Below are 26377 nucleotides of genomic sequence, written 5' to 3'. Positions count from 1 at the left end.
AAGATCACATTCCATTAATGATTTCTCAGTGTTGAAGTATAGTGATATGTTTCAGGAAATAAATCCAACTGAGAAAGGCCCAGGAATTTATGAAATGTTTGGCACTCCAGTATATTCTATAATACGCAAGTCCACAACATCTATAATTAATAACCAAGTTATTCATTCTTCACCACCTAAAAGGCGAGTATGCAAGAATTCAAAGCCAAATCAAAGAATAGCAAAAAGCAGTGCAAAGAACATTAAAAAAAATCTGAATGCTAAACATAAGAAAAATCACGCAGATGCATCACAGGAGAACGCAGATGCATCACAGGAGAACGCAGATGCATCACAGGAGAACGCAGATGCATCACAGGAGAACGCAGATGCATCACAGGAGAACGCAGATGCATCACAGGAGAACGCAGATGCATCACAAGGTGGAGAGAAAACTGTCCCTTTGTTCAAGAGCGATGAAGGACAAGAAAATGCAATCATTTCTCAACACAACTGGCACACAAAAACTTTTAGGAACAAGGAGTTATTCTCTGAATTAAGTAATCAGGAAGATAATGGTCATCTCTCAGGTAACTCTGAATCCCTTCATTCATTACCAGGTAACGAAGCTCACCTAGATAACCAGTATTTGCCAACCATTATGGAAGTTTCACTTGACCAAACTTCAGATAAATCTCACATTTCAGATGATGAAGAAGCTATTTGTAAAGAATCATATAGTACTTCTGTTAATGGAAATTTACACGATAATACATCTGATCAGTGTAAGCCCTCAATGCTTCCAAAAACTAAGAGCACCGATTATATTATTGCTGATATATGTGAGTTACAACAATATTTGAGTAAGAGACACAGTGATGTAGATATGGTTAAAACAAATGAATTTGTAGAATGTCAAGGGACTATGGATGCAAGCAAGTCTACAACTGCTCTGTCCAATAGACTTAACTGGGATGTTATAGAGGATGAAACAGAGTCTACTGTCTTATGTACTGACGAAGATCAAGTAAAAGCCACTTCAAGCCCAGATTTAAATCATACAAGCTTACCAGTTCAACCACTGATTAACACATGGACAACAGAAAAAACATGCCCAGCACATTTCTTAGAATGTGATAGTCAAGACAGTCTTACAGATGAGTTGCTTAGTTGTCTGGCATCAGCAATGTTGCTAGAAGAAAAAAATACTTGTGCCAACAATGGAGAAATGGCCAAACATGTACTACAAAAGGGAGATGACAGCAAGAATAGTTTGTTTCAAAATGGAAATAGAAAGATGATGCATGAAAAGAGCCTTCAGGTAAATTATTTTTCAAAAATTTACACATATTTAACTCGTAGCAACACTAAATAATATTGTGTGAAATGAAGAAATAAAGCAATTAGCGATGCTCATAAGCATGGTTATTTTCTTCCAACAGAGTGCTGAATATACAGTTGCAAAACTATTTAAGACTTCTAGCAGGCCAAATAGTTCACTTGGTCACTCCGTAAAATCTGAATGTAGCTCCAGTTGTGAGGATGCCATCATATGGACCAAAGGCAATGTGCTTGGTAAAGGAGCCTATGGCACAGTGAGTAACTGTAAATTCCTGTTGACTTCGAAGATCAAATGTTAATAGTCAAGAAGATAAATTGTAATAATTTGTCTTTATTACAAAAATTAATAAATGAAGTGAACGTGTAAAATTGAAGCAAATGCAACGTCACTAACGTGATACCCAAAACGGATAAAACAGAATCATTTCTAAATGGTGAAAAATTAGAATCCAAAAGAGACCAACTCTATGTATATAAGTTGAAATGTCAGGAACATATACAGAAAATAATTAAGCCTTGGTCAGACCACACCTGGAGTACTGTGAGCAGTTGTGGGCACCACACCTTAGGAAGGCTATGTTGACCTTGGATGGCATTAGAATGGTTGAAATTAAAAGGAGAAATTGTATCAAATTAGGGATCTCTTCCCTGTAATCTATAAAGTTCAAGCATTATATGATCAAAATTCAAGGCATTAAGTGAAACAAATAGAGTAGATTGGGAGAAACTATTTTAATTATTTGGGAAATTCAGGAACTGGGACCGTAATCAAAAAGTTACAGCCAGACCTTTCAGGGATGAAATTAGGAAACAGTTGTTTACAGAAAGGCAGGTAGAGCTTTAGATCACTCTTCCCCTACAGCAATTGATACTAAATCAATTGTTAGGTTAAAACTGAATGAAAATTCTTTGTTAACCAGGTGTTATGTTCGTGGGGGAATTGTGCTGGAGTGGAGCGAGGAGGTTGAGTGGGTAGCTAGCTCAGTTGGCTAGATGATTATGGCAACAGGACAGGGTTTCCCATTCCAACTGAGACACTAAAATATCCACAGTACTTTGTGATGGTTCAGCAAATAATCACCAAAGACCCACCTTCAGTCAGCAAACTCAAGGAGAAGGAAGTTGGTGTTAAAGGACATGGAGCAAAGGCAGGTATGTGGAGTTCAGTCACAAGTCAGCTACTCTCCCATCGAATGGCAAACGATCTACTCCTAAATGTGTCCTGTGTAATATATGTTTTGTGGCTATAATGGTGAAATTGATATGATTATGTTAAGACTCTCTTTTAATTTGTAAGAGCATTGTTGTTTAGGACTCTGTCCTTAAATTTTGGGTGAGCAGAATGATATGATCTGTTCTGCGGTCTACCTGGCTATAAAAGCTAGGTGGTAATTGGTAAAGATTGAAAGGGAAGACTTGAATTGTGATCAATATTTACATGCGAGAACAATCAGTTTATAAATTGTTTGCCATGTTATGTCTGAAATCAAAAGACTATGGGAGGGATTCTCCCAACCACGTGTTTCCAGGTGGTTGATCGCGTCATGCTGTTCATTAGTGATGGAAATCTATGGCCCCAGCCAATGAGATTTCCATTCCATGCCAGGAGGGGTGACATCAAAGAATTCCAGCCTTTAAAACGCTTGAAACACAAATTATAAGTAGTCATACTGAAGTTTGCCCCTTTATTTCTAATTTAAAGGCTGTTGTAGTCAGATTCAGCTAATTGACATTTCTACTTGGTTAAAAGAAACAAAGGGTTTTCCATTGCTATGGAGAAGAGAATAGGGGAAGTCCTTTTGGAATCAAGATACAGGCTTTCCTAGAAATCCTGAAATGTCAGACAGTTGTAGTTAGGAGCTCACTAAAAGTCAAAGGAGCAAGAGATGACTGTTAGTCAGGCTTGCACCTTAAGCGATTTTAGTACCTTAATACTAATTTTATAATTCACTGCAGAATGCAGATGTATGTTTGCACTCAATTTGGAAAGTGTTCACGAGAACAAAAAAGATTGGAAGATTTGCCTAGCTTGGAGCTAGATGAATAAACACTTATAGTGAAAGGTAGTCAGCATGGCCTACATGTAACTGTTGGAATAGATTGGCAGACAGATTGTATCTGACCAAAGCCAGGACAAGTATTATGGAGACCATTAAGAGCCAGGTGTTCCTGGTTTTTAAATCAGATCACAAATGTAGTAGGCTAAGTTTGAACTGATAAGTCCACAATTGAGGTTTTTGAAAAGTTGGAGGGTCACTCAGCCAAATGTTAAAAGATCGTCATGAAATCCCACACCTTAAAGAATAGATGTAATACTGAGTAGAAAGCAAAGTCAATTCTGGAGGACTGTGGTATATTTGGCTTGATTCCAAAAAAGAAAAACAAATAAACCCGCAAGATCTCAATGTGTAAAGGGTAGAATTAGGATCTAAGAGGGGAATTAGATGTATACTCTTAAGTCTTGACAAACTATGGTGTTAAGTTAGTAGTGCTTTCTTTGTTTTTTTAAATATATGGTAAAGTCTGATGTTTAAAAATGTGAAATTTTCTGGCACAGTTATTATCACTACTCGATGCTCGAATTTCTCTAAACTTTAATGGTCTCTATGGAGATCATAACACGGACATAATATTTACAGCAAGAAAGCAGCCATTCAGTCCATTGTAATATCTAGCCCAATCCCACCATCCAGCACTTGGTCTGTGGCCCTGTAGTTTATGCCAGACCAAGTACATATCCATCACAAACAATTAAAGGTTTCTGCCTCTACAATCTATTCATTTCTAAATGAAGATTTATACAGTCTAATTCTTTTCCCCACCACTAAAGCCAGACTGACTGGCTTGAAATTACCCACACTGTCCTTTTGACATGAAAAATCAGAAATGATTAGTTTTATAAAGCAGAAGTGGATCCCCTCTGAGAAATAACACCTAACCACGCAAAGAAGAGTACCTTGCCCAATAATCTATAAAATGTGAGTGTGAAGTGGTACGATCTGCTCTTCAGCAACTTTTTGTTAAATCTAACTCCCTGACACACACTCAAAAATCAACAAGTAACAATTTATTTACCTAACTAACAGAGGACAAGTTAATTAAACTATTAACAAACCGAATAAAACACAATTCTAATAGAATGCTGTACCAACAAATATAATTCCCACTCATTAACAAAAAATAGACGTTTAGTCACTCTATAAACTATAACCAGGTTTTGTCTCTTCTGGAATATTCTGGTCCTTCTGTTGATTCTTCTTTGGTACCTTTGCTATCAAGATAGGGCTTTGAACTAAGAGCTGTGAGCTATGGCAGGTGGCAGTTGCCCTCCCTCCTTGTCCCTTTTCTTTTATACCTGTCATGACATATCAATATCCCCCACAATAGAATTGGTCCTAAGTTGCCAAAACCATCAGATTTAAATTTAATAGGTTCTTGGTATCCAAATGCCTAATTCAAATTGATTGGCTGAATTCAAAAAAAAGTCTGTTGCCTTGGGAACACTGCTGCTTTGATACCAACGTTTCATTTTGGTCACAGTACGTACTTGCATTTTTAAATTTTCACAGAAAAAAAAACACCTTTTAAAGGGACCATGTAATACTTATTTCCCTTAGCATTTTACAATTTTACAAACACCAATCTACAGTTACTCTCAACTTCACAACATTAGAGGAAAAACATAACACAACCACCCAATCACCTTGACTATATAAATTGTTTAGCTGATTTGAGATACTTACTAGTAACCAAGAAGCAGTTTTAATCATTTGTTTTTACCTTTTAAACATTAAGAATTTACATTGGATAAAGTTGGTTTTGGAAGCAGGCAAGTTTGTTTCAATTCTGTCCTTGCAAAACTTCATAATAAGTACTGTAAATTTATCATTTTCATTTTCTATTTATTTAGGTATATTGTGGTCTAACCAGTCAAGGCCAATTGATTGCTGTTAAACAGGTTTCTTTGGATGCAACAAATCAAATTGCAGCAGAAAAGGAATATCAGAAATTAGAAGAGGAAATAGAGCTACTTAAAAACCTAAAACATGTCAATATTGTGAGCTTTCTAGGCACAAACCTAGAAGATAATGTTGTCAGCATTTTCATGGAGTTTGTTCCTGGTGGTTCCATTGCTGGTGTCATCAGTCGATTTGGGCCATTGCCAGAGCCTGTTTGTTGTACATATACCAAACAAATTTTAAAAGGAGTGGACTATTTACATGATAACAGGGTGATTCACAGAGATATAAAAGGAAACAATGTCATGCTTATGCCCAATGGTGTGATCAAACTTATTGACTTTGGATGTGCTAAACGCATGACGTGTGTGAATATGAATGATACACACAGTGAAATGTTAAAATCAATGCACGGAACCCCTTACTGGATGGCACCTGAAGTGATTAATGAGACTGGGCATGGCAAGAAATCTGATATTTGGAGTTTAGGCTGTACAGTGTTTGAAATGGCATCAGGGAAGCCACCTTTGGCCCATATGGACAAAATGGCAGCAATGTTTTACATTGGAGCACATCGAGGTCTGATGCCTACCCTACCTAAGGAGTTCTCAGAGAATGCAAGAGACTTTGTACATATTTGTCTGACAAGGTTAGTGTATTTTTAAATAATCAATCTCATGTGATGTTACAAAATAGGAGATAATTTATAGATTCAACACTCAGACACCAATGTGCACAGTGGATCACCCACCCATTCGGTCCTGCTGGTCCAAAAGCTTTGTGACCATATATTTCAGAGAATCAGTATTCAAACACATATGAACATACAAGTTTATCATGGGGTAACCCATATGGCCCTTCGAGTGTGCTCTACCATTCAATAGAAAAATAGAAAATAGGAGCAGGAGGCCATTTGGCCCTTCCAGCCTGCTCTGCCATTCATTACGATCATGGTTGATCATCCAACTTATTAGCCTGATCCCACCTTCCTCCCTTACGCTTTGATCCCCTTTGCCCCAAGTGCTGTATCAAACTGCTTCTTGAAAACATTCAATGTTTTGGCCTCAACTATTTTTTGTGGTAGCAAATTTCACAGGCTGACCACTGAGTGAAAAGGTTTTTTTCTCATCTAAATGGTTCTGAAACTGTCCACTCAGCATCCTCAGACTATGACCCCTGGTTTTGGACACTCCCACCATTGGGAACATTATTTTTGCATCTATCCTGTTTAGTCCTGTTAGAATTTTATAGGTTTCTGTGAGTTTGTCCCTCATTCTTCTGAATTCCAGCAAATACAATCCTAACTGACTACATCTCTCCTTGTACGTCAGTCCTACCATCCCAGGAATTAGTCAGGTTAACCTTCTCTGCACTCCCTCTTGAGCAAGAGCATCCTTCCTCATTAGGAGACCAAAATTGCACACAATATTCCACGTTTGACTTCACCTAGACCCCTGTATTATTGGGACCTACATTTGTCTTCACCAATCTTTTTTTCCTTACAAACCTATAGAAACTTTAGTCAGTTTTTATGTCCTTCACAAGCTTACTCTCATACCTTCTTAATCAGTCCCTTGGTCCTCCTTTACTGAATTCTAAACTGCTCGCAATGCTCAGGTCTGTTGTCTTTCTTGGCCAATTTATATACCTGTCCCTGTAATATTATCTCTAATTTATCTCGTAAGCCATGGTTTGGCCACCTGTCCCATTTTAGTTTTGTGCTAGACAGGAATAAACAATTGTTGAAATGCAGACACACATACACTCCTTGAATGTTTGCCATTGCTTGTCCACCATCATCCCTTTAAGTAAGGTTTCCCAATCTATTGTAGCAAACCCATGCCTCAGATCATTGTAGGTTCTTTTATTAAGATTCAGGACCCTAGCCTCAGATCAACTACATCACTCTCCATCTTGATGAAAAGTTCTATTATGTGGAATCTCCAACTAGATTGCCAATTTTTTTTTATTACACAATACCTAGAATCTTAAATCTTGTTAGCTTCTCAACTTATTGGTCCAGAAACCATCTGGTATGCACTCCAGGAATTTATCCTTTATGATATTGTAACTAGTTTGATTTATCCAATCTATATGCAGATTGAAATCACACATAATTACATGTTTCTTTATTGCATGCATCTGTAATTTTCCGTTTAATGTCATCCCCAACATCACTGCAGTTTGGAGGTCTACCTACAACCCCTCTTTTGCCCTTGGTGTTTCTTAGCTCTACCCATACAGATGCCACATTGTTGGAGCAAATAGCCTTCCTCAACATGGTGCTAATTTCCTGTTGAACCAGCAACTCTACTGCCCTTACCTTTTGGTCTGTCCAGCCTAAATATCCCTGGATGTTCAGTTCCCAGTCCTGGTCATCCTGCACCCACGTCTCCATAATCCCGACAACATCATAACCTTGCGCGATTAATTCCTTCACTTTATTGTGAATGCACCACACCCGTAAAGGTATAAAGCCTTTCAGTTTGTTTTTTTTTAAACATTACTGGCCTCATTCCCACTATTTTTCACTGAGACCCTTTCATCTGGCCCTTGGTTTCTCTACCTCTCATTTTTTAAATTCCCCTTTTGGTTTTGCCCTTGATTCCCTATCCTCTCAGTCCTTGCATAGGTTCCTGTCCCCTTGCCATTTTAGTTTAAACCCCGACTACTCTAGCAAATAATTACCCTCAGATATCCCAGTCCTGCCCAGGAGTAACTCATCTATCTTGTACTGGTCCTACCTCTCCCAGAGCTGGTCCCAATGTTCCAGGAATCTGAAACCCTCCTCCTCACACCATCTCTTCAACCACATATTCATCTGACATATCCGGCTATTTCTATTTTGACTAGCACGAGATCACTATCTTGAGGTCGGACTTTTCAACTTTCTTCCTAACTCCCTATATTCTGCTTGTAGGACTTTATTTTGTTTTTAAACCTATGTCATTGGTACCGGTGTTTTCCATAACCACTGGCTGTTCTCCCTCCCCCTTAACCCTAGTACCAGGGAGGCAACCGACCATCCTAGAGTCTTGTTTGTGGCCACAGAAACACATATCTATTACAATTGAATGCCCTATAAACTATTGCATTTCCACATTTTTTATTCCTCCTCTCTGCAGCAGAACCAATTATAGTGCAACAAATTTGGCTATTGCTGCTTTTGCCAAAGCGGTCATTTCCCTCACAGTATCCAAAATGGTATATCTGTTTTTCAGGGAAATAGCCATAGTAGATTCCTGCACTGCCTACCTCACCCTTTTGAAATGTCTTGTGGCCACCCATTCCTTTATTGCCTGGGGAATCTTAGTCTGCAGTGTGACCACTTCTCTATACATGCTATCCATGATACTCTCTACCTCACGGATGCTCCAGTGACCCCAGCCGCTGCTCCAGATCCGAAAGCTGGACTTCCAGGAGCTGCAGCTGCAGATGCAGAAAGAAACTTTCTAATCATATGCTGTCCCTGGACACGGAAGTATTTCCAGCTTCCCACACAGGGCATAAGGAGTACAGCTGGGCTTGGAGCTCTTGTGTCATGATTTTATGTTAAACCTTTGGAAGATGCTCGATATCAGATTATATCCAATTTTCTAGAGCCCTTTTTTCCTGGTCCCCTTATTACTGAATATAACTCTTACAAACTATAAACCACAAAAGGCCTCTGAAACTATGTGATAAAAGTATTAAATACTTATCCAACCTTACCTACCAGCTCTCTTCCTCGTATCCTCTTCTACTGCAGCAGGGCAAAGATCACTCTCCTGAAGATTTAAAAGTTAGAAAGCAAGGAGAAAAAGCAAAAAGCACCTCCTTCTCTGCATTGAATTCCCATTCAGCTCCAAATTCCTGATACCCATACTCATTCTGGCTGACTCTCACTCCGGATGGATATCACCTCCCACTGTTTGTGTGCAAAGCTCAGAGTGCACTTTTAAGCCCCTTTCTTAAATACAGCTGAAACAGCACACAGTTAAACTTTAAGGTACTCGAGCATATTGAGGCCCTAATCAGACTTCAGACGATTGACAGGTAACTGCCACTCAGCAAGCTGGGTCAGCTCCTTATTCACCTTTTAACTAGATGACTGAACTTGCAAAGAAAGACTTACCAATTCAATTCCCTCTCGGCCCCAAATTCCTAATGCTCTCTCTCGCTCTGATGGTCTCACTCAGGATGCGTCTTCTCTCCCACAGTTTGTGTGCAAAGCTATTTGGAAGATCATGACCTGATTATGACTTCAATGCCACTTTGCTGACCATCCATAATAATGTTTGTTAGTCAAGAATCTTTCAACCTCTGCCTTAAAAACAATGACCCTGTCTCTACCACTCTGTGGCAGAGAGTTCAGCAGATTCAATATCTGCAGAAAGAAAAAAAACTCCATCTGAAATGGGAAACCCTTTCTTTCCCCTAGCATGCTGTCTCCCATAAAGGAAAATTCTTTCAGCATCCATTGTCAGTTCCTCTCAGGATCTTGTGTTTCAATAAGATCACCTCTCATTCTTCTAAATTTCAATGGACATTTTCCATAACCATCCCTCATATGAAAACACCATCATACCAGGAATCAGTTGACGGAGCCTTCTCTCAACTGTTTCTAATGTAATAATATCCTTTTGAAAATAAAGAGACCAAAACCATATACTGTATTCTAGATGTGGTCACAAATGCCCTGTATAGCTGTAGCAAACATCCCTACTTTTATATTCTATTCCCCTTATGATAAACAACAACATTCCATTGTCTTCCAAATCACTTACTGTACCTGCATGCTAACTTTGTAATTCATGGACCTGGACACCCATATCCCCCTCTGCAATTCCTCTCCATTTAGGTAGTTTGACAGAAAGCATAGAAAAGCAGCAAAGTGGACAAATTTACATTTTCCCCACATTAGACTCCATCTGAATTTTTTGCCTGTCCAATCTATCCATATTCCTTTGCAGACCCCTTATGTTCTCTTCACAACCTTTTTCCTATCATTGTGTTATCCGCAAATTTAGCAACTACACAAGTTCCCTCATTCATATCACTAATATAAATAGTAAATATTTGAAGCCCAAGTACTGAACTCTGTGGAATTCCATTGATTACATCTTGATGACCCAAAAATGACTCATGCCTGTTTCTTGTTACAACTGTACAAAACTCTGGTGCGGCCGCCCTTGGAGTATTGCGTACAGTTCTAGTTGCCGCATTATAAGAAAGGTGTGGAGGCATTGGAAAGGGTGCAGGGGAGGTTTACCAGGATGTTGCTTGGTATGGTGGGAAGGTCTTATGAGGAAAGGCTGAGGGACTTGAGGTTATTTTCATTGGAGAGAAGGTTACGAGGTGACCTGATTGAGGCATACAAGATGATCAAAGGATTGGATAGGGTGGACAGTGAGAGCCTTTTACCTCGGATGGTGATGGCTAACACAAGGGGACATAGCTTTAAATTAAGGGGTGGTAATTATAGGACGGATGTCAGAGGTAGGTTCTTTACTCAGAGGGTAGTAAGGTCGTGGAATGCCCTGCCTGCAGCATTTGTGGACTTGCCAACTTTAAGGGCGTTCAAATGGTCAGTGGATAGGCATATGGATAACAGTGGAATAGTTGAGGTTAGAGGGTCACTAGATTGGTTCCACTGGTCAGCGCAACATCGAGGGCTGAAGGGCCTGTACTGCGCTGTAATGTTCTATGTTCTAATTATACAGGACCTTGGTGAGGCCACACCTAGGCTAGTGCATGCAGTTTTGGTCTCTTTCTCTGAGGAGGAATGATCTTGCTCTCGAGGGAGTGCAGCGATGGTTACCAGCTTAATTCCGGAATGGTGGGACTGATGTATGAGGATTGACTAGGTCAGAATTGCTTTCACTGGAGTTCAGAGGAATGGGGGGGGGGGAATCTCGTAGAGACTTATAAAATTCTAACAGGACTAGACAGGGTAGATGCAGGGAGGATGTTCCCAGTGCTGGGGGAGTCCAGAAGCAGAGGTCACAGTCTGAGGATTCGGAGAGACCATTTAGGATGGAGATGAGACATTTTTTCACCCAAAGAGTAGTGAGTTTGTGGAATTCATTACCGCAGGAAGTAGTTGGTGCCTAAACATTGAATGTATTCAAGAGGCAGCTACATATAGCAGAGGACAAATGGGGAGAAAGCAGGATTAGGCTATCAAGTTGGATGATCAGCCACGATCATGATAAACAGCGGAGCAGGCTTGAAGGGCTGAATGGCCTCCTCCTGCTCCTATGTTTCTATGTTTCATTATTAATTCCCTCAACTCAGTCTCTAAAAGGACCTACGCTTATTTGAGTTCCTATTTTACTTTTTGAATGCCTGTAGAAACTCTTTCCATTTGTTTTTCATTAGAATTATAGAATCCCCACAGTGCAGAAGGGGCCATTTGGCCCCTCAAGTCTGCACTGACTGACAGAATATCTTACCCAGGTCCTCTTTCCCACTCTGTCACCATAACCCCCCACGTTTACCATGGCTATTCCATCTAACCTTATGACACTAAGGGGCAATTTAGCACAGCCAATCTACCTAATTTGTACATTTTTGGATTGTGGGAGGAAACCAAAGCATCAGAAGTAAACCCACACAGACATGGGCAGAACGTGTAAACTCCACACTGACAGACAGTCAAAGCCAGAAATGAACCCGGGTCCTTGGAGCTGAGGGACAGCAATGCTAACTATTGTGCCACTAGCTTTTTCACATACTCTAAATTTCTGCCTTTGAGTCATTCTTTGCCATTTTTTTCTCTTCTGCCCGATTATCTGGTCTGGGAGCAACGTGGCAGCGGAGGGTTTCTCTATCTTTTTTTCTGTGCATGTGCAGTCGGAGGGCCGATTTTAGATCTTGCTACTAAAATTCACAGAATTGTATGCACTTATGTTTAATTTGATACCATCTTTAGTTACTCATGGATGGTGTATCCTTTTTAATGAGTCTCTTTCTTTTTCACTGGAATGATCTTTGCTGAGTGTTATAAGAACATAAGAACATAAGAAATAGGAGCAGGAGTAGGCCATCTAGCCCTTCAAGCCTGCCCCGCAATTCAGTAAGATCATGGCTGATCTGTCGTGGCTCAGTTCCACATTCCCGCCCTCTCCCCATAACCCTTAATCCCCTCGCTTATCAAAAACCCATCAACCCGCGTTTTAAAAATATTTAGTGAGGCAGCCTCCACCACCTCAACAGGCAGAGAATTCCAGAGATTCACCACCCTTTGAGTGAAGAAGTTCCTCCTCAACTCCATTCTAAACTGCACCCCCCCCCCCCCTTTATCTTGAGGCTGTGCCCCCTAGTCCTACTGTCCTTTCTGAGCGGGAAGAGTCTCTCCACCTCTATCCTATCCATCTCATTCATCATCTTATATGTCTCAATGAGATCTCCCCTCATTCTTCTAAACTCTAACGAGTACAAGCCTAGTTTATTCAGCCTCACCTCATAGCTCAACCCCCTCAACTCCGGTATCAGCCTAGTAAACCTCCTCTGCACTCCCTCCAAGGCCAAAATATCCTTGCGTAAGTACGGCGACCAAAACTGCACACAGTACTCCAGCTGCGGCCTCACCAATGCCCTATACAGCCGCAGCAAGACCTCCCTACTTTTACATTCGATCCCCTTCGCTATGAAGGCCAGCATCCCATTAGCCTTCCTGACCACCTGCTGCACCTGCAGGCTGGGTTTTTGCAACTCATGCACAAGGACCCCGAGGTCCCTCTGCACCGTCGCCTGCTGCAGTTTTTCGCCACGTAAGTAATAGTCCTTCCTACCATTATTCCTACCAAAGTGGACCACCTCGCACTTACCAACATTAAATTCCATTTGCCATTTCCTGGCCCATTCGCCCAGCCTATCTAGATCCTTCTGCAGACTCTCCACACCCTCCGCGCAATTTGCCGTTCCACCAATCTTGGTGTCATCAGCAAATTTCGACACCATACACTCGGTTCCCTCCTCCAGATCATCTATATAAATGGTAAATAGCTGAGGCCCCAGCACTGACCCCTGGGGCACTCCACTAGTCACCAACCGCCAATCCGAATAGCACCCATTAACCCCTACTCTCTGCCTCCTATTTGACAACCAATCCTCTATCCACGCTAACACCCTACCCCCAACTCCATGCCCCCTTGCCTTCTGCAATAACCTCTTGTGAGGTACCTTGTCAAACGCCTTCTGAAAATCAAGAAAGACTACATCCACCGGCTCTCCTCTATCCACCGCCCTAGACACATCCTCATAGAACTCCAATAAATTTGTCAGACACGACTTCCCCTTAACGAAACCGTGCTGCGTCTGCTCTATCAAACAATTCCCCTCAAGATGCCTCGCTATTTCCTCCTTGATGACGGATTCTAACATTTTACCTACAACAGACGTTAAACTAACCGGCCTATAATTCCCTGCCTTTTGCCTGGCACCCTTCTTAAACAACGGCGTAACATTAGCCGTTTTCCAATCTTCCGGCACTTCCCCGGAATCCAGCGACGTTTGGAAAATAACCACCAAGGCATCCACTATCACCTCCGCCATTTCTTTCAGAACCCTCGGATGCATTCCATCCGGTCCTGGGGACTTGTCCACAATCAGTCCCTCCAGTCTGTCGAGCACCGCCTCTCTAGTAACAATAATGTCATTGAGACCCTCCAGTCCTACCACCTTTCCATCGCTAACACCCGGCAAATTATTCACGTCTTCCTCCGTGAAGACCGAAACAAAAAAGTTGTTCAAGACCTCAGCCATTTCCCCATCCCCTACCACTAAGTCCCCCCTCTCATCCTCTAAGGGTCCAACGTTCACCCTAGCCAGCCTCCTCCTTTTTATATATTTATAAAAACTCTTGCTATCCTTTTTTATATTAAGCGCTAGCCCAGCTTCATAGTTTCTCCTACCCTTCTTTATCAACTTCTTTGTCAATCTTTGTTGACATTTAAACCTCTCCCAATCCTCTTCTCGCCCACTACTCTTAGCTACTCTAAACGCCTCGGCTTTTAATTTAACACTTTCCTTCACCTCCTTCGTTATCCACGGCTTATTACCTCTCCTTCTACGGTCCTTTTTAACCATCGGAATAAATTTCTGATCCAGCAAATGTTAATTGTTGTGCAAACCAAATCCCAGAGAAACTTGGTTTATATAATCATAACTCGTTTTCATATTTTGACCATGAGTAGAAAAGATTGTGTATTCAAAGCTCAACTTCCGAAAATTTAACACAAGATTACAACATAAATTAATCTCATGAAACATTCCCCCACAAAGATTCCCTAATTGGCTGGACTCAAATAAGTATTCCTTTAGGTAATAATCCCTTATAGAAATTCTAGTACTAATATCTCCAACACAAAGCTACTGTCACTTTAGAGAGGCATACCACATGATCTCTCATCCCTCTCTTCCATTCAGCTGTGGGACTTCAAAACTTCAATAAAAAAGCAAATACTTTGCAGGCTTTGCTGGAAGGCTGCTTCAGCTCTCTTCCTAACACAGTGACACCCCAGAATATAGCCACTCCATATAAGCTCTCAACACTTATCTTAAGTACTATTTTGTTTTCACCTTGATTCCATTGTATTTGGCCCTCTCTGAAACAACTTTCGAGTTGGTTACGATTATATTTGCTGGAGTTCAGAAGAATGAGGGAATGGTTGGGGGGGGGCGGGGGGGGATGCGGTGGGGAATCTCAGAAACATATAAATTCCTTACAGGATTAGACCAGGTAGATACAGGAAGGATGTTCCTAATGGAGGGACTGTGCAGAACCAAAGGTCGTAGTCTAAAGATATGGGATAACCTTTTAGGACTGAGATGAGAAATCTCTTCATGCAGAGTGGTAAGTCTGTGGAATTTGCTATAGCAAGCAGGTGAGGCTAAAACATTGTTTTCAAGAAAGAGTTACATTTAGCTCTTAGGATGAAGGGGATCAAAGGATATGGGAAGACAGTGTGATCAGGCTATTGAGAACATAAGAACATAAGAAATAAGAACATAAGAAATAGGAGCAGGAGTAGGCCATCTCGCCCTTCGAGCCTGCCCCGCCATTCAATAAGATCATGGCTGATCTGAAGTGGCTCAGTTCCACTTTCCTGCTTTTACCCCATAAACCCTTAATTCCCTTGTCTGTCAAAAACCTATCTACCCATGACTTAAATATATTTAGCGAGGTAGCCTCCACCACTTCAATGGGCAGAGAATTCCAGAGATTCACCACCCTTTGAGTGAAGAAGTTCCTCCTCAACTCCATTCTAAACTGCCCCCCCCCCCCCCGCCCCTTATCTTGAGGCTGTGCCCTCTAGTCCTGCTGTCCTTTGAGCGGGAAGAATCTCTCTACCTAAAGAACAAAGAACAAAGAACAAAGAACAACCCAGCACGGGAAACAGGCCCTTCGGCCCAACGAGCCCGCGCCGCCGCATCACCCTACACCTATTCTACCCTGCATGTCTACGAATGGAACCCTACTCAGTCAGATTCAGGGAAGAAATAGTGTCAATTTGGTAAAAACCGATTAGCCTAAGAGCACATCTTTGGGGTGTGGGAGGAAACCGGAGCGCCCGGAGGAAACCCACGCAACCACAGGGAGAATGCGCAAACTCCCACAGACACAGGCCCAAATCCATGTGTCTGCACAGCCAGCAGTGCTAGTCACTGAGCTGTTGCGGCGCCCGTCTACCGGTCCAGGATCAAGCACACACACCGACATGAAGTACTAGGCCACTCCTAGAACTTCCAAGAGCAGCCCACGCACGACCCGCCGTGTGCATGCCCCTCGCTTGACACGAGGTGGACCTCCACCTGTAGAATAAAGACAAAAATATTAATCTTACAGCCTGCCTTTCCGGTGTCTCCCGAGGTTTAACCCTATTTAATAGCCCCTACCATATCCCTCCATTCTCGTTTCACTCATGTGCCTATCTAACTGCATCTTAAACGAGTCCAACGTTCCTGCCTCCACCACCCTACTCGGTAGCGCGTTCCAGACCCCCACAACTCTCTGCGTAAAGAACCTTCTTCTCACCTCCAAATTATACCTCTCCCCCCTCACCCTTAAATGATGACCTCTCGTGTTCGTACCCAGTCTAGGGAGCAGTCTCTCACTATTAACTCTATCTATTCCCTTCAGTATCTTATATACTTCTATCATGTCCCCTCTCAATCTCCGTCTTTCCAAGGAGAATAGTCCCAGTTTCTTCAACCTCTCCTCGTAACCCAGTCCCCCCATGCCAGGCAACATCCTGGTAAACCTCCTCTGCACCCTTTCCAGAGACTCCACGTCCTTCCGGTAGTAAGGTGACCAGAACTGGACGCAGTACTCCAAATGCGGTCTAACCAACGTTCTGTACAACTGAAGCATTAGACGGCAGCTTTTATACTCTATGCCCCTTCCTATAAAGGCTAACATCCCATAAGCCTTCCTAACAACCTTCTCCACTTGTGACGCAACCTTCATGGATTTGTGAACCTGCACTCCCAGGTCCCTCTATGTCTATACTCCTAATCGGCCTACCTTTTATCACATAGCTCCTCTCTGCATTATTCCGTCCAAAATGCATCACCTCGCATTTGTCAGGATTAAATGCCATCTGCCACCTATCTGCCCACTGCACCAACCTATCTATATCCTGTTGTATCACCTGACAATCCAGTTCCGTACCCGCCAACCCTGCCATCTTGGTGTCATCAGCAAACTTGCTGATCACACCACCTACGCCGTCTTCCAAGTCATTTATGTAGACTACAAAGAGGAGAGGTCCCAGTACTGAGCCCTGCGGCACACCACTGGTCACTGGCCTCCAGCCCGACAAGGTCCCCTCCACAACTACCCTCTGTCTTCTATTTCCCAGCCAGTTCTCAATCCACCTAGCTACCTGGCCTCGTATCCCATGCGCCTTAACCTTTTCTACCAGCCTACCGTGAGGGACTTTGTCAAACGCCTTACTGAAATCCATATAGATGACATCAACGGCTCTCCCATCGTCAACCGTTTTTGTCACCTCCTCAAAGAATTCCACCAGATTCGTAAGGCAAGACCTCCCTCTAACAAAGCCATGTTGCGTATCCCTAATCAGATCGCAACGCTCCAAATGCTCATACATCCTACCCCTAAGTATTTTTTCCATGAACTTCCCTACCACCGACGTCAAACTCACCGGTCTATAATTCCCAGGGTTATCCCTACTACCTTTTTTGAACAACGGGACCACATTTGCTACCCTCCAGTCTTCTGGGACCTCACCTGTGTCCAAAGAAGAGACAAAGATTTGCGCCAGAGGCCCAGCAATTTCATCTTTCGCCTCCCTAAGCAGCCTGGGATAAATACCATCAGGCCCCGGAGCTTTATCCGTCCTTACGCTACCTAAAAGCCCTAGCACTTCCTCTCTCGTAATAACTATATCCTGCAACTGAACCTCCGCTCCCTCCAAGAGACCGCACGATTCCGAACCCCTCTCCTTTGTGAATACTGACGCAAAGTATTCATTCAGGAGCTCCCCCATTCCCTCCGACTCAATACACAACTCTCCACTCTTGTCCCTAAGAGGACCAATTTTCCCTCTAACTACTCTCTTGCCTCTAATATAGGAATAAAATGCCTTTGGATTTTCCTTAATCCTACCAGCCAAAGCCATCTCATGCCCTCTCTTCGCCCTTCTAATTCCCCTTTTTAGCTCCCGCCTACTCTCTCTATATTCCTCCAGCGCACTCTCCGTACCCATTTGTTTTGACCTAACATACACCTCCCTCTTCTTCCTGACCAAGTCTTCAATATCCCCCGTAATCCACGGCTCTCTAATCCTACCTTTCCCATCCTTTTGCTTAACCGGAACATACCTCCCCTGCAACCATTTCATTTTGTCCCTAAAAGCCTCCCACTTGCCAACCGTGGACTTGCCAGCTAACAGTCCCTCCCAATCAGTTTGCTGCAGCTCCCTCCTAATCCTGCCATAGCTCGCCTTTCCCCAGTTCAGCACACTCCCGTTTGGACGGCACTCGTCCCTTTCCATTTTTATCCTAAAGTAGACGGACTTGTGGTCACTGTTCGCCACATGTTCGCCTACCTCTACCTCACCCACCTGCCCCGGCTCGTTTCCCAACACTAAATCCAGTATAGCCCCTCCCCTAGTCGGGCTAGTTACATACTGTTCTAGCAACCCTTCCATAACACATGTCACAAACTCCTCTCCCTCCGTACCCCCAGCTCTAGGCCCCCTCCAATTCACTCCGGGAAAATTAAAATCACCCACTACAACCACTCTATTCCTGCACCTGTCCAAAATGCCCCTGCAAATGCCTTCCTCCACTGACTTTGGGCTGTTGGGTGGCCTATAGTACACCCCTAGCAATGTGATCTCTCCCTTTTTATTCCTCAACTCCACCCACACTGACTCAATCCCTATCTCTTCCATATCGTCCTCCCTCTGCACTACTGTGATGTTTTCCTTGACTAACAGTGCCACCCCTCCACCTCTCTTCAACCCTCCTCTGTCACACCTAAAACACTTGTACCCAGGAACATTCAGCTGCCAGTCCTGCCCTTCCCGTAACCACATCTCCGTTACAGCCACCACATCTAACTGCCTCACAAACATCAAGGCCCTAAGTTCATCCGTTTTCCCTGCCACACTCCTAGCATTGAAACAGACACAGTTCAACCCACAAGTGTCCCTCGGAACCACCTTCTCCCTTATAATTTTCCTTTCACCCGACTCTCTTCCAGCCACCTCCCCACCCCCCCTCCCTATTAGTTTAAATCATTCCTGAACACCCCAGCTAACCTCCCCGCTAAGGCACTAGTCCCCCTCCCGTTCAAATCCTCCCCACCCCTCCTGTACAATTGCCTTTCTCTCCTAAACACCTCCCAGTGATCCACAAAAGTAAACCCCTCTACCCTACACCAGTCCCTCAACCATGCATTCAACTGCATGATCTCGTCATTCTTAGCCCTGCTCGTACTGGGCAGCAACCCAGACAGTGCCACCCTGGAGGTCCTGCTCTTTAGTTTGGCCCCCAACTCCCTAAATTGCCTACGGACCTCTACCCTACTCCTCCTTCCTATGTCCCCCTCCCCTACGTGTACTATGACCTCTGCCTGGGTCCCCTCCCCTTTCAAAATTCCCTCTACCCTTTCCATTATATCCTTTACCCCTGCTCCAGGGAGGCAGACCACCATCCTGGAGTCACGCCCCTGCCCACAGAACCTCCTATCAATCCCTCGGACCCTCCCATCCCCTACCACTATCACCTTACCAGCCCCCTTCCGTCCCTCTAAGTCAGTCTCCCCTTCCTTCCTATTTTTCTGTGCCCCCGCCGACGAACCTTGGGGTGCCTCCGGGGAGGCCAGGGGACCCTGACTACTCTTCTTCTTCCTCTTTCCCCTCCTAACAGTCGTCCATCCTCCCTTCTCTTCAGCCCTTGAGACCTCCTCCTGCTCATGGTTCCCAGCCATTATCTCCTCGTTCTCCCTGACTAGAAACGCATCTTCCAGCCGCCCCTCGAGTTGCCTGACCCGGGCCCTCAATCGCTGCAGTTCTAAACATTTACTGCAGATGTGTACCTTGGGGACACGTGACACCACCAGGAACTCCCACATGTGGCACCAGACGCAACTTATTCCTCCCTATATTCCCTACCATGTCCCAACCTCCTGTAAGTGCCCAAAGGTAAAAATCTGTCACTCACCTTCTCTAAGCTTACTCTCTCCTCAGCCCAGCGAGCCAAAGCCCTTCTCACTCAGTTCCCACTCACTCCGCTGCCCACTCCTGACGCTGCCCGCTCTATGCTGCTACCCCTTTTTTATACCCCCTGCTCCCCCTTAACGACAATCCCCTGGCCTAACTTCCGGTACAGAAGTAAACTACACTCTAACAAACCCCCGAGAACCGGAAGTAGAGGAAAAAAGCGGTTTTTAATTCAAATCAGTCACTCACCACAGCCACAGCCACCAGGTTCAATGCTCCGGAGAACAATGAGCCTCTACCCTATCCATCCCTTTCATTACCTTATACGTCTCTATAAGATCCCCTCTCATCCTTCTAAACTCCAACGAGTACAGACCCAGTCTATTTAGTCTCTCTTCATAGTCTAACCCCCTCATCTCCAGTTTCAGCCTAGTGAACCTCCTCAGCACTCCCTCCAAGGCCAATATATCCTTGTGCAAGTGCGGTGACTAAAACTGCACACAGTACTCCAGCTGCGGCCTCACCAGTGCCCTGTACAGTTGCTGCAAGACCTCCCTGCTTTTATATTCTATCCCCCTCACTATCAAGACCAGCATCCCATTCGCTTTCTTGATCACCTGCAGACTGGGTTTTTGCGACTCATGCACAAGGACCCCCAGGTCCCTCTGCACCATAGCATGCTGCAGCTTTTCACCCTTTAAATAGTAATCCCTCCTACTATTATTCCTGCCAAAGTGGATAACCTCACACTTCCTAACATTGTACTCCATCTGCCAGGTCCTCGCCTACTCGCTCAGCCTATCCAGATCCCTCTGCAGACTTTCCACACCCTCCGCACAATTTGCTTTTCCACTCATCTTCGTGTCATCAGCAAATTTCGTCACCCTACACTCAGCCCCCTCCTCCAGATCATCTATATAAATGGTAAATAGCTGAGGCCCCAGCACTGATCCCTGCGGCACTCCACTAGTCACCAAGCGCCAATCAGAATAGCACCCATTGATACCAACTCTCTGCCTCCTATTAGACAGCCAATCCTCTATCCACGCTAACACCTTACCCCCAACTCCATGCCCCCTAACCTTCTGAAGCAACCTTTTGTGCGGCACCTTATCAAATGCCTTTTGAAAAATCGAGAAACACCACATCCACTGGTTCCCCTCTGTCTACCGCACTAGTCACATCTTCATAGAACTCCAATAAATTTGTCAAACACGACATCCCCTTAACGAATCTGTGCTGCGTCTGCTCTATCAAACCACTCCTTTCCAGGTGCCTTACTATTTCTTCTTTGATGACGGATTCAAGCATTTTTCCAACAACAGACGTTAAACTAACCGGCCTATAATTCCCTGCCTTTTGCCTGCTATCTTTTTTAAACAGCGGCGTAACGTTAGCCATTTTCCAATCTTCCAGCACTTCCCCAGAATCTACTGAAGTTTGGTAAATAATCACTAAGGCGTCTACTATCACCTCTGCCATTTCCTTCAGATCCCTGGGATGCATTCCATCTGGTCCTGGGGGCTTGTCCACCATCAGTCCTGCTAGTCGATCAAGCACTACCTCTCTAGTGACAGTAATGGCATTCAGGCCCTCAACTCCTACCATCCTTCTATCTTTAATATCCGGCAAACTATTCGCGTCCTCCTCCGCGAAGACCGAGGCAAATAACTTATTTGAGGCCTCAGCCATTTCCTCATCTCCTACCACTAAATCCCCCCTCTCATCCTTTAAGGGTCCAACATTCACTCTAGCCAGCCTCCTCCTCTTTATATATTTGTAAAAACTCTTACTGTCCTTTTTTATATTTAGTGCTAGTTTAGCTTCATAGTCTATCCTTCCTTTCTTTATCAATTTCTTAGTCATTCTTTGTTGATTTTTAAACCTCTCCCAATCTTCTACTCGCCTACTACTTTTAGCCACTCTAAACGCATCAGCTTTTAATTTAATACTCTCCTTTCTTTCCTTCGATAGCCACGGCTGGTTATCCCTTCTCCTACATTCCTTCTTTACCATCATGAGATGCATGGTCAGCCATGATCATAGTAAATGGTGAAGCAGACTTTAAAGGCCAAATGGTCTACTCCTACTCAGATTTTCTATGTTTTGTCTTATTTATTCAAATTGTTTACTACCTTTTGAAATAGAACTGAAAAGGGGACTTATCTCCCAATGAAAATTTTGCTCGTCATTTACTTAAATTCAACTCAGCTATATTTATTTCAAATGTATGCCTTTCATACCTCTAATTCTTAAACATCCTAAACCTTGTATACAGTCAGTCCCCAGTTTAACAGTCACAAATCTCCTTCACAGAATAAATCCACAAAACAATAACATTAGGAAATCTCTCTTTAAATGTCTGTCACTGCCTTTCTACTGACCTCATAACCTAATATTGCACTTCAACTTAGCAAGCTCCGATTTCATACACTCACAATTATCATTAAATTTAAAACTTCTCTCCCTTAAATGGAATGGAAAATTCAATCATGTTATGATCACTGTTACCCAGGAGGTTCCTTAACTATAAGGTTATTAACTGAATCACATCTTGATTTAGAATAGTTTGCAGTCTGGTTAGTTATAGAACATACTGCTGTAAGAAACCATTCCAAAACATCTGATAAGCTCACTTTATAAGCCAATCATGCCAACCTGATTCATCCAATATATATGTAGATTAAAATCATCCATGGTTATCATGCTTTTGTCACAAGCCCCCAATATTCCTTCCTGTAAACTCCATTCTACATTATGGTTAGGGCTAAGGGGCCTATAAACTACTCCCATTAGTGACTTCCTACCATTTCTATTCCTTATCTCTTCCCAAACTGATTTTAGTGATGTCAATGACACCAAGTCTTTATTGCCAAACAGCTCAACCCATTACTGAAAATTGACTTTTAAAATGTGTGCACATTGCCTCAGATTTCACCTATAGATTCATTTTTCTATTTAGCTCTTTCTTTCCCTCGATTTTGATTTCTGTACCTGACTTCATATTGAATTTATTTTAACTTGCACCTCCTGGTTTATATTTTGTGCCCCAGTAAGGATCAAATATGATAGGTTGTTAAAAGAAAGCTGCAACTTACCATGTTCACAATCCCCACATACATTGTAGATGCTGTATTGTTTCAGATGTATGATGACCATAGGTTGTAGCTCAAGTTCGACAACAGTAAGCACCATCTGTTTCCCATTATCTGCAAAATCTAGGCCATTATAAATGTACAAATGTTATAGGTAAGATTTAAGCTACTTAACTGGTGCATAATTTTGCCATGTTTTAGGTTTGAAACTATATTGAATCCTAGACATTTCAGTTCTTAAAGGAAAATTGGTAGATGACGTGGTTCAAAAGAAAAGCAATTTTATTGATTAAAAGCAAAATACTGTAGATGCTGGAATCTTGAAACAAAAACAGAAAATGCTGGAAAATCTCAGCAGGTCAGACAGCATTTGTGAAGAGAGAATAGAGCCAACATTGAGTTCAATTTGGTCATCCAGACTCAGTCATCTAGACTTGAAATGTTGGCTCTATTCTCTCCCCACAGATGCTGTCAGGCCTGCTGAGATTTTCCAACATTTTCTGAATATTGATTACATTGACTTTTTTTTAAAAACTGATGCATGTTCATATTTTAATTGTGATTACTGTCAAAGCATTTAAAAAAAACATTGCTTGCTTTTGGAAAATTGTGACTTTAGTTTCAAGTTTAATTGGTCTATTATTTATAAACATATATTTGCATGTTAGAGGTAAGCCAAGTGTGGACAAGTAACAAACATGTCGGCGGAATTCTGATCTAAACGGGCTTTTCAGTGACTGGCATTATCCCAGAAGCAGCAGCTTATTGGAACAGGTTAATAAATCATAGAAACCCTACAGTACAGAGAGGCCATTTGGCCCATCAGGTCTGCACCGACCACAATCCCACCCAGGCCCTATCCCCATATTCCTACATATTTTACCTGCAAATCCCTCTAACCTGTGCATCTCAGGATGCTGCAGGGCAATTTAGCATGGCCAATTAACCTAACCCGCACATCTTAGGACTGTGGGAGGAAACTGGAGCACCCGGAGGAAACCCACGCAGACCCAGGGAGAAAGTGCAAACTCCACAGACAGTGACCCAAGCTGGGAATTGAACCCAGGTCCCTGGAGCTGCGAAACAGCAGTGCTAACTACTGTGCTACCATGCCGCCCTAAATATAATCCAACACGTGCATCAGGGCTCTTCAGGCGGTATCTGTTTTGCTGGGGGCAGAGAAAAAAATATGGTGGCAACAGAGTGGCTAGCACTGCTGCCTCAGTGCCAGGGATTCAAGTTCAGTTCTGATTTTGGGTCAGTGTGTGGAGTTTGCACACTCTCCCCTTGTCTGTGTGGGTTTCTTCCAGGTGATCCAATTTTCTCCCACAGTCCAAAGATATGTGGGTTAGATAGAGTGGTCATGCTAAATTGCCCTTTAGTGTCAGGGGAACTAGCAAGGTGGATACATGGGGTTCCGGGAATAGGGCTTGGGTGGAATCGTCAGTACAGATTCAATGGGTTGAAAGGCCTCCTTCTGCACTGTGGGATTCTATGCAGCTCAACTATTTGCAACTGCTTCTTGAAGTCTTCCATTTCTTAGACAAGATTTAGGCTTTAAGGATTCAGCTTTGTTTTACTGGTAACAATGCAGCCTAAAGCAGGATCTGGACCTGGATATGGGCTGATCAATGGCAGGTAATGCAAGAAATTGGTGGAGCTTCAACAGTCACAAAATACCAGATTGCAACAAAGCTGGATATAAAGGTCACGCTGAAAGCAATATCTGCTTCTTTCAAGTCTCCAGTTCCCCTTCTGCCCCTCCACCAGCTGTTGTATAGGGGGCACTATGCTGAGTGATGGAGGTAGAGGCTCTGTCTACCTGGCTACTGTAGATGACCTGACTTCAGAGATCCTGGGGCTCGTGGGCAACAAGGCCCAAGACAAACAAGTAGGCCTGTACCCTCCCTGCCACCTACAGCTCATCATCTGCAATGATGAGGAGTTATTGCAGCCCAGGGCATGGTCCTGTCAAACATCCAGACTGTCCTGCTAAGAAAACTGGGACATCGCTGCAAGGTTTAAAACTTGAAGGTTAATTTCAGAAAAGGTCACTTGAGACAAGTGGCAGATAGTAAACTTCCCTAACGAGATTCAACCACGTCATAAATCAAAAAAGTGTTGAAAATTTTGAAATATACTGAACACAAAATTCCTCTTTAAAACCTGTCTGAATTCAAATGCAAAGTGATGCATTTTTGTAGTAGGAATGAGTGGATGGTATATCACAACACCCATTGTACAAAAAGTAAGCAAACTTCTGAAACAATATTTAATGCTGAAAATTTTAAACAAAACTTTAGTAATATGATGAATGTGGTAAATGTTAAAAGGAAAACAAGTTTTTTAATTGATTGTTTTATTGGGGCAAGAATAATTTTGGCAAATCATTGCTTGGTCAAGTTGCTAATGGAATCATCAATATGAATGCATTTCCTCGTCTGATAGAGTAATAACGTATCAATTATTTGAATTAAAAATTTTCTTTAATCTAGTGACCAGCACGAACGCCCTTCAGCAAAACAGCTCCTTCAGCATCCATTCATTGTGAAGAAACAAAAGAAGCCATTACAGGAAGATAAAATTATTAGCGGAAACAATTTCAAGCAGCAAAGCTCTGGACCTCTCAAGAATATTCAGTAACAAGGAAAAGCAAATGATATGCATGAAATGTATTTTCCATGGAGGATTACAAATTTTTAAAAAAATGTTTTATATGTAAAAAGCTTTTTTTCATATAGATTGCACTAAAGCTTTTAAATTTGTATATTACATTTCACGTGAATTTCACTGCAAAATTTGGGTTGTTTCCACTGAAGAATTAGGGGAATATTCTTTTGACAATGTTATCTTTAAAAACACCTGCACCATCCACATTAAGAACAATGTTTCTGTCTGTGTTGACTCAAGCAAAATTTGTAAGTTACCGCTTGCATCATAACACTAAAAGACAGCACTAAAAACACAATGGTCTTGATTATTTGAAATAGGTAATGGCTGGACTAGCCACAACTTTTGTGGTAGTCAAAGAATGATCACATTGCAATGGCATGATTAAGGATTGGACAGTGCAGCTCCTGTTGGGTATATTGAACCATCAGGTGGAAAATTACCCAGCTACGTCTTATCCAAAAAAGGACAGGAAAATCCAAAACAGTTAAATTACAGCCTAGTGTACACTCTGTTAAAGAGAAAGGAGGCATTGACAGTGCTATTAAGTGACTGTGACTGATGCTGACATTGGTACAAAAGATATGCCAGAGAGTGACATTTTAAAAATGATACTTGTCGAAATTAAAACTTGAAGATGTGGATCTGGGAAGAT

General features: G+C 42.7%; 1 protein-coding gene across 1 annotated transcript; it reads left to right on the top strand.

The window, feature by feature from the left end:
- Nucleotides 1-901: 901 nt before the first annotated feature.
- On the top strand, nucleotides 902-25933 carry map3k19 (mitogen-activated protein kinase kinase kinase 19). The gene is made up of 4 exons (XM_080198278.1): nucleotides 902-1300; nucleotides 1422-1574; nucleotides 5231-5928; nucleotides 25548-25933. Exons 1-4 carry the CDS (start codon nucleotides 905-907, stop codon nucleotides 25693-25695), a joined length of 1395 nt encoding a protein of 464 aa, XP_080054404.1. The 5' UTR covers nucleotides 902-904; the 3' UTR covers nucleotides 25696-25933.
- Nucleotides 25934-26377: the final 444 nt, after the last annotated feature.

This window comes from Carcharhinus amblyrhynchos, chromosome 11 (genome assembly GCF_965287045.1).
Source record: "Carcharhinus amblyrhynchos chromosome 11, sCarAmb.v2.hapA, whole genome shotgun sequence".
In the NCBI taxonomy this organism is placed as follows: Eukaryota; Metazoa; Chordata; class Chondrichthyes; order Carcharhiniformes; family Carcharhinidae; genus Carcharhinus; species Carcharhinus amblyrhynchos.
The sequence above is the reverse complement of the archived record's forward strand: the minus strand, read 5'-3'. Positions and strand labels throughout refer to the sequence as shown.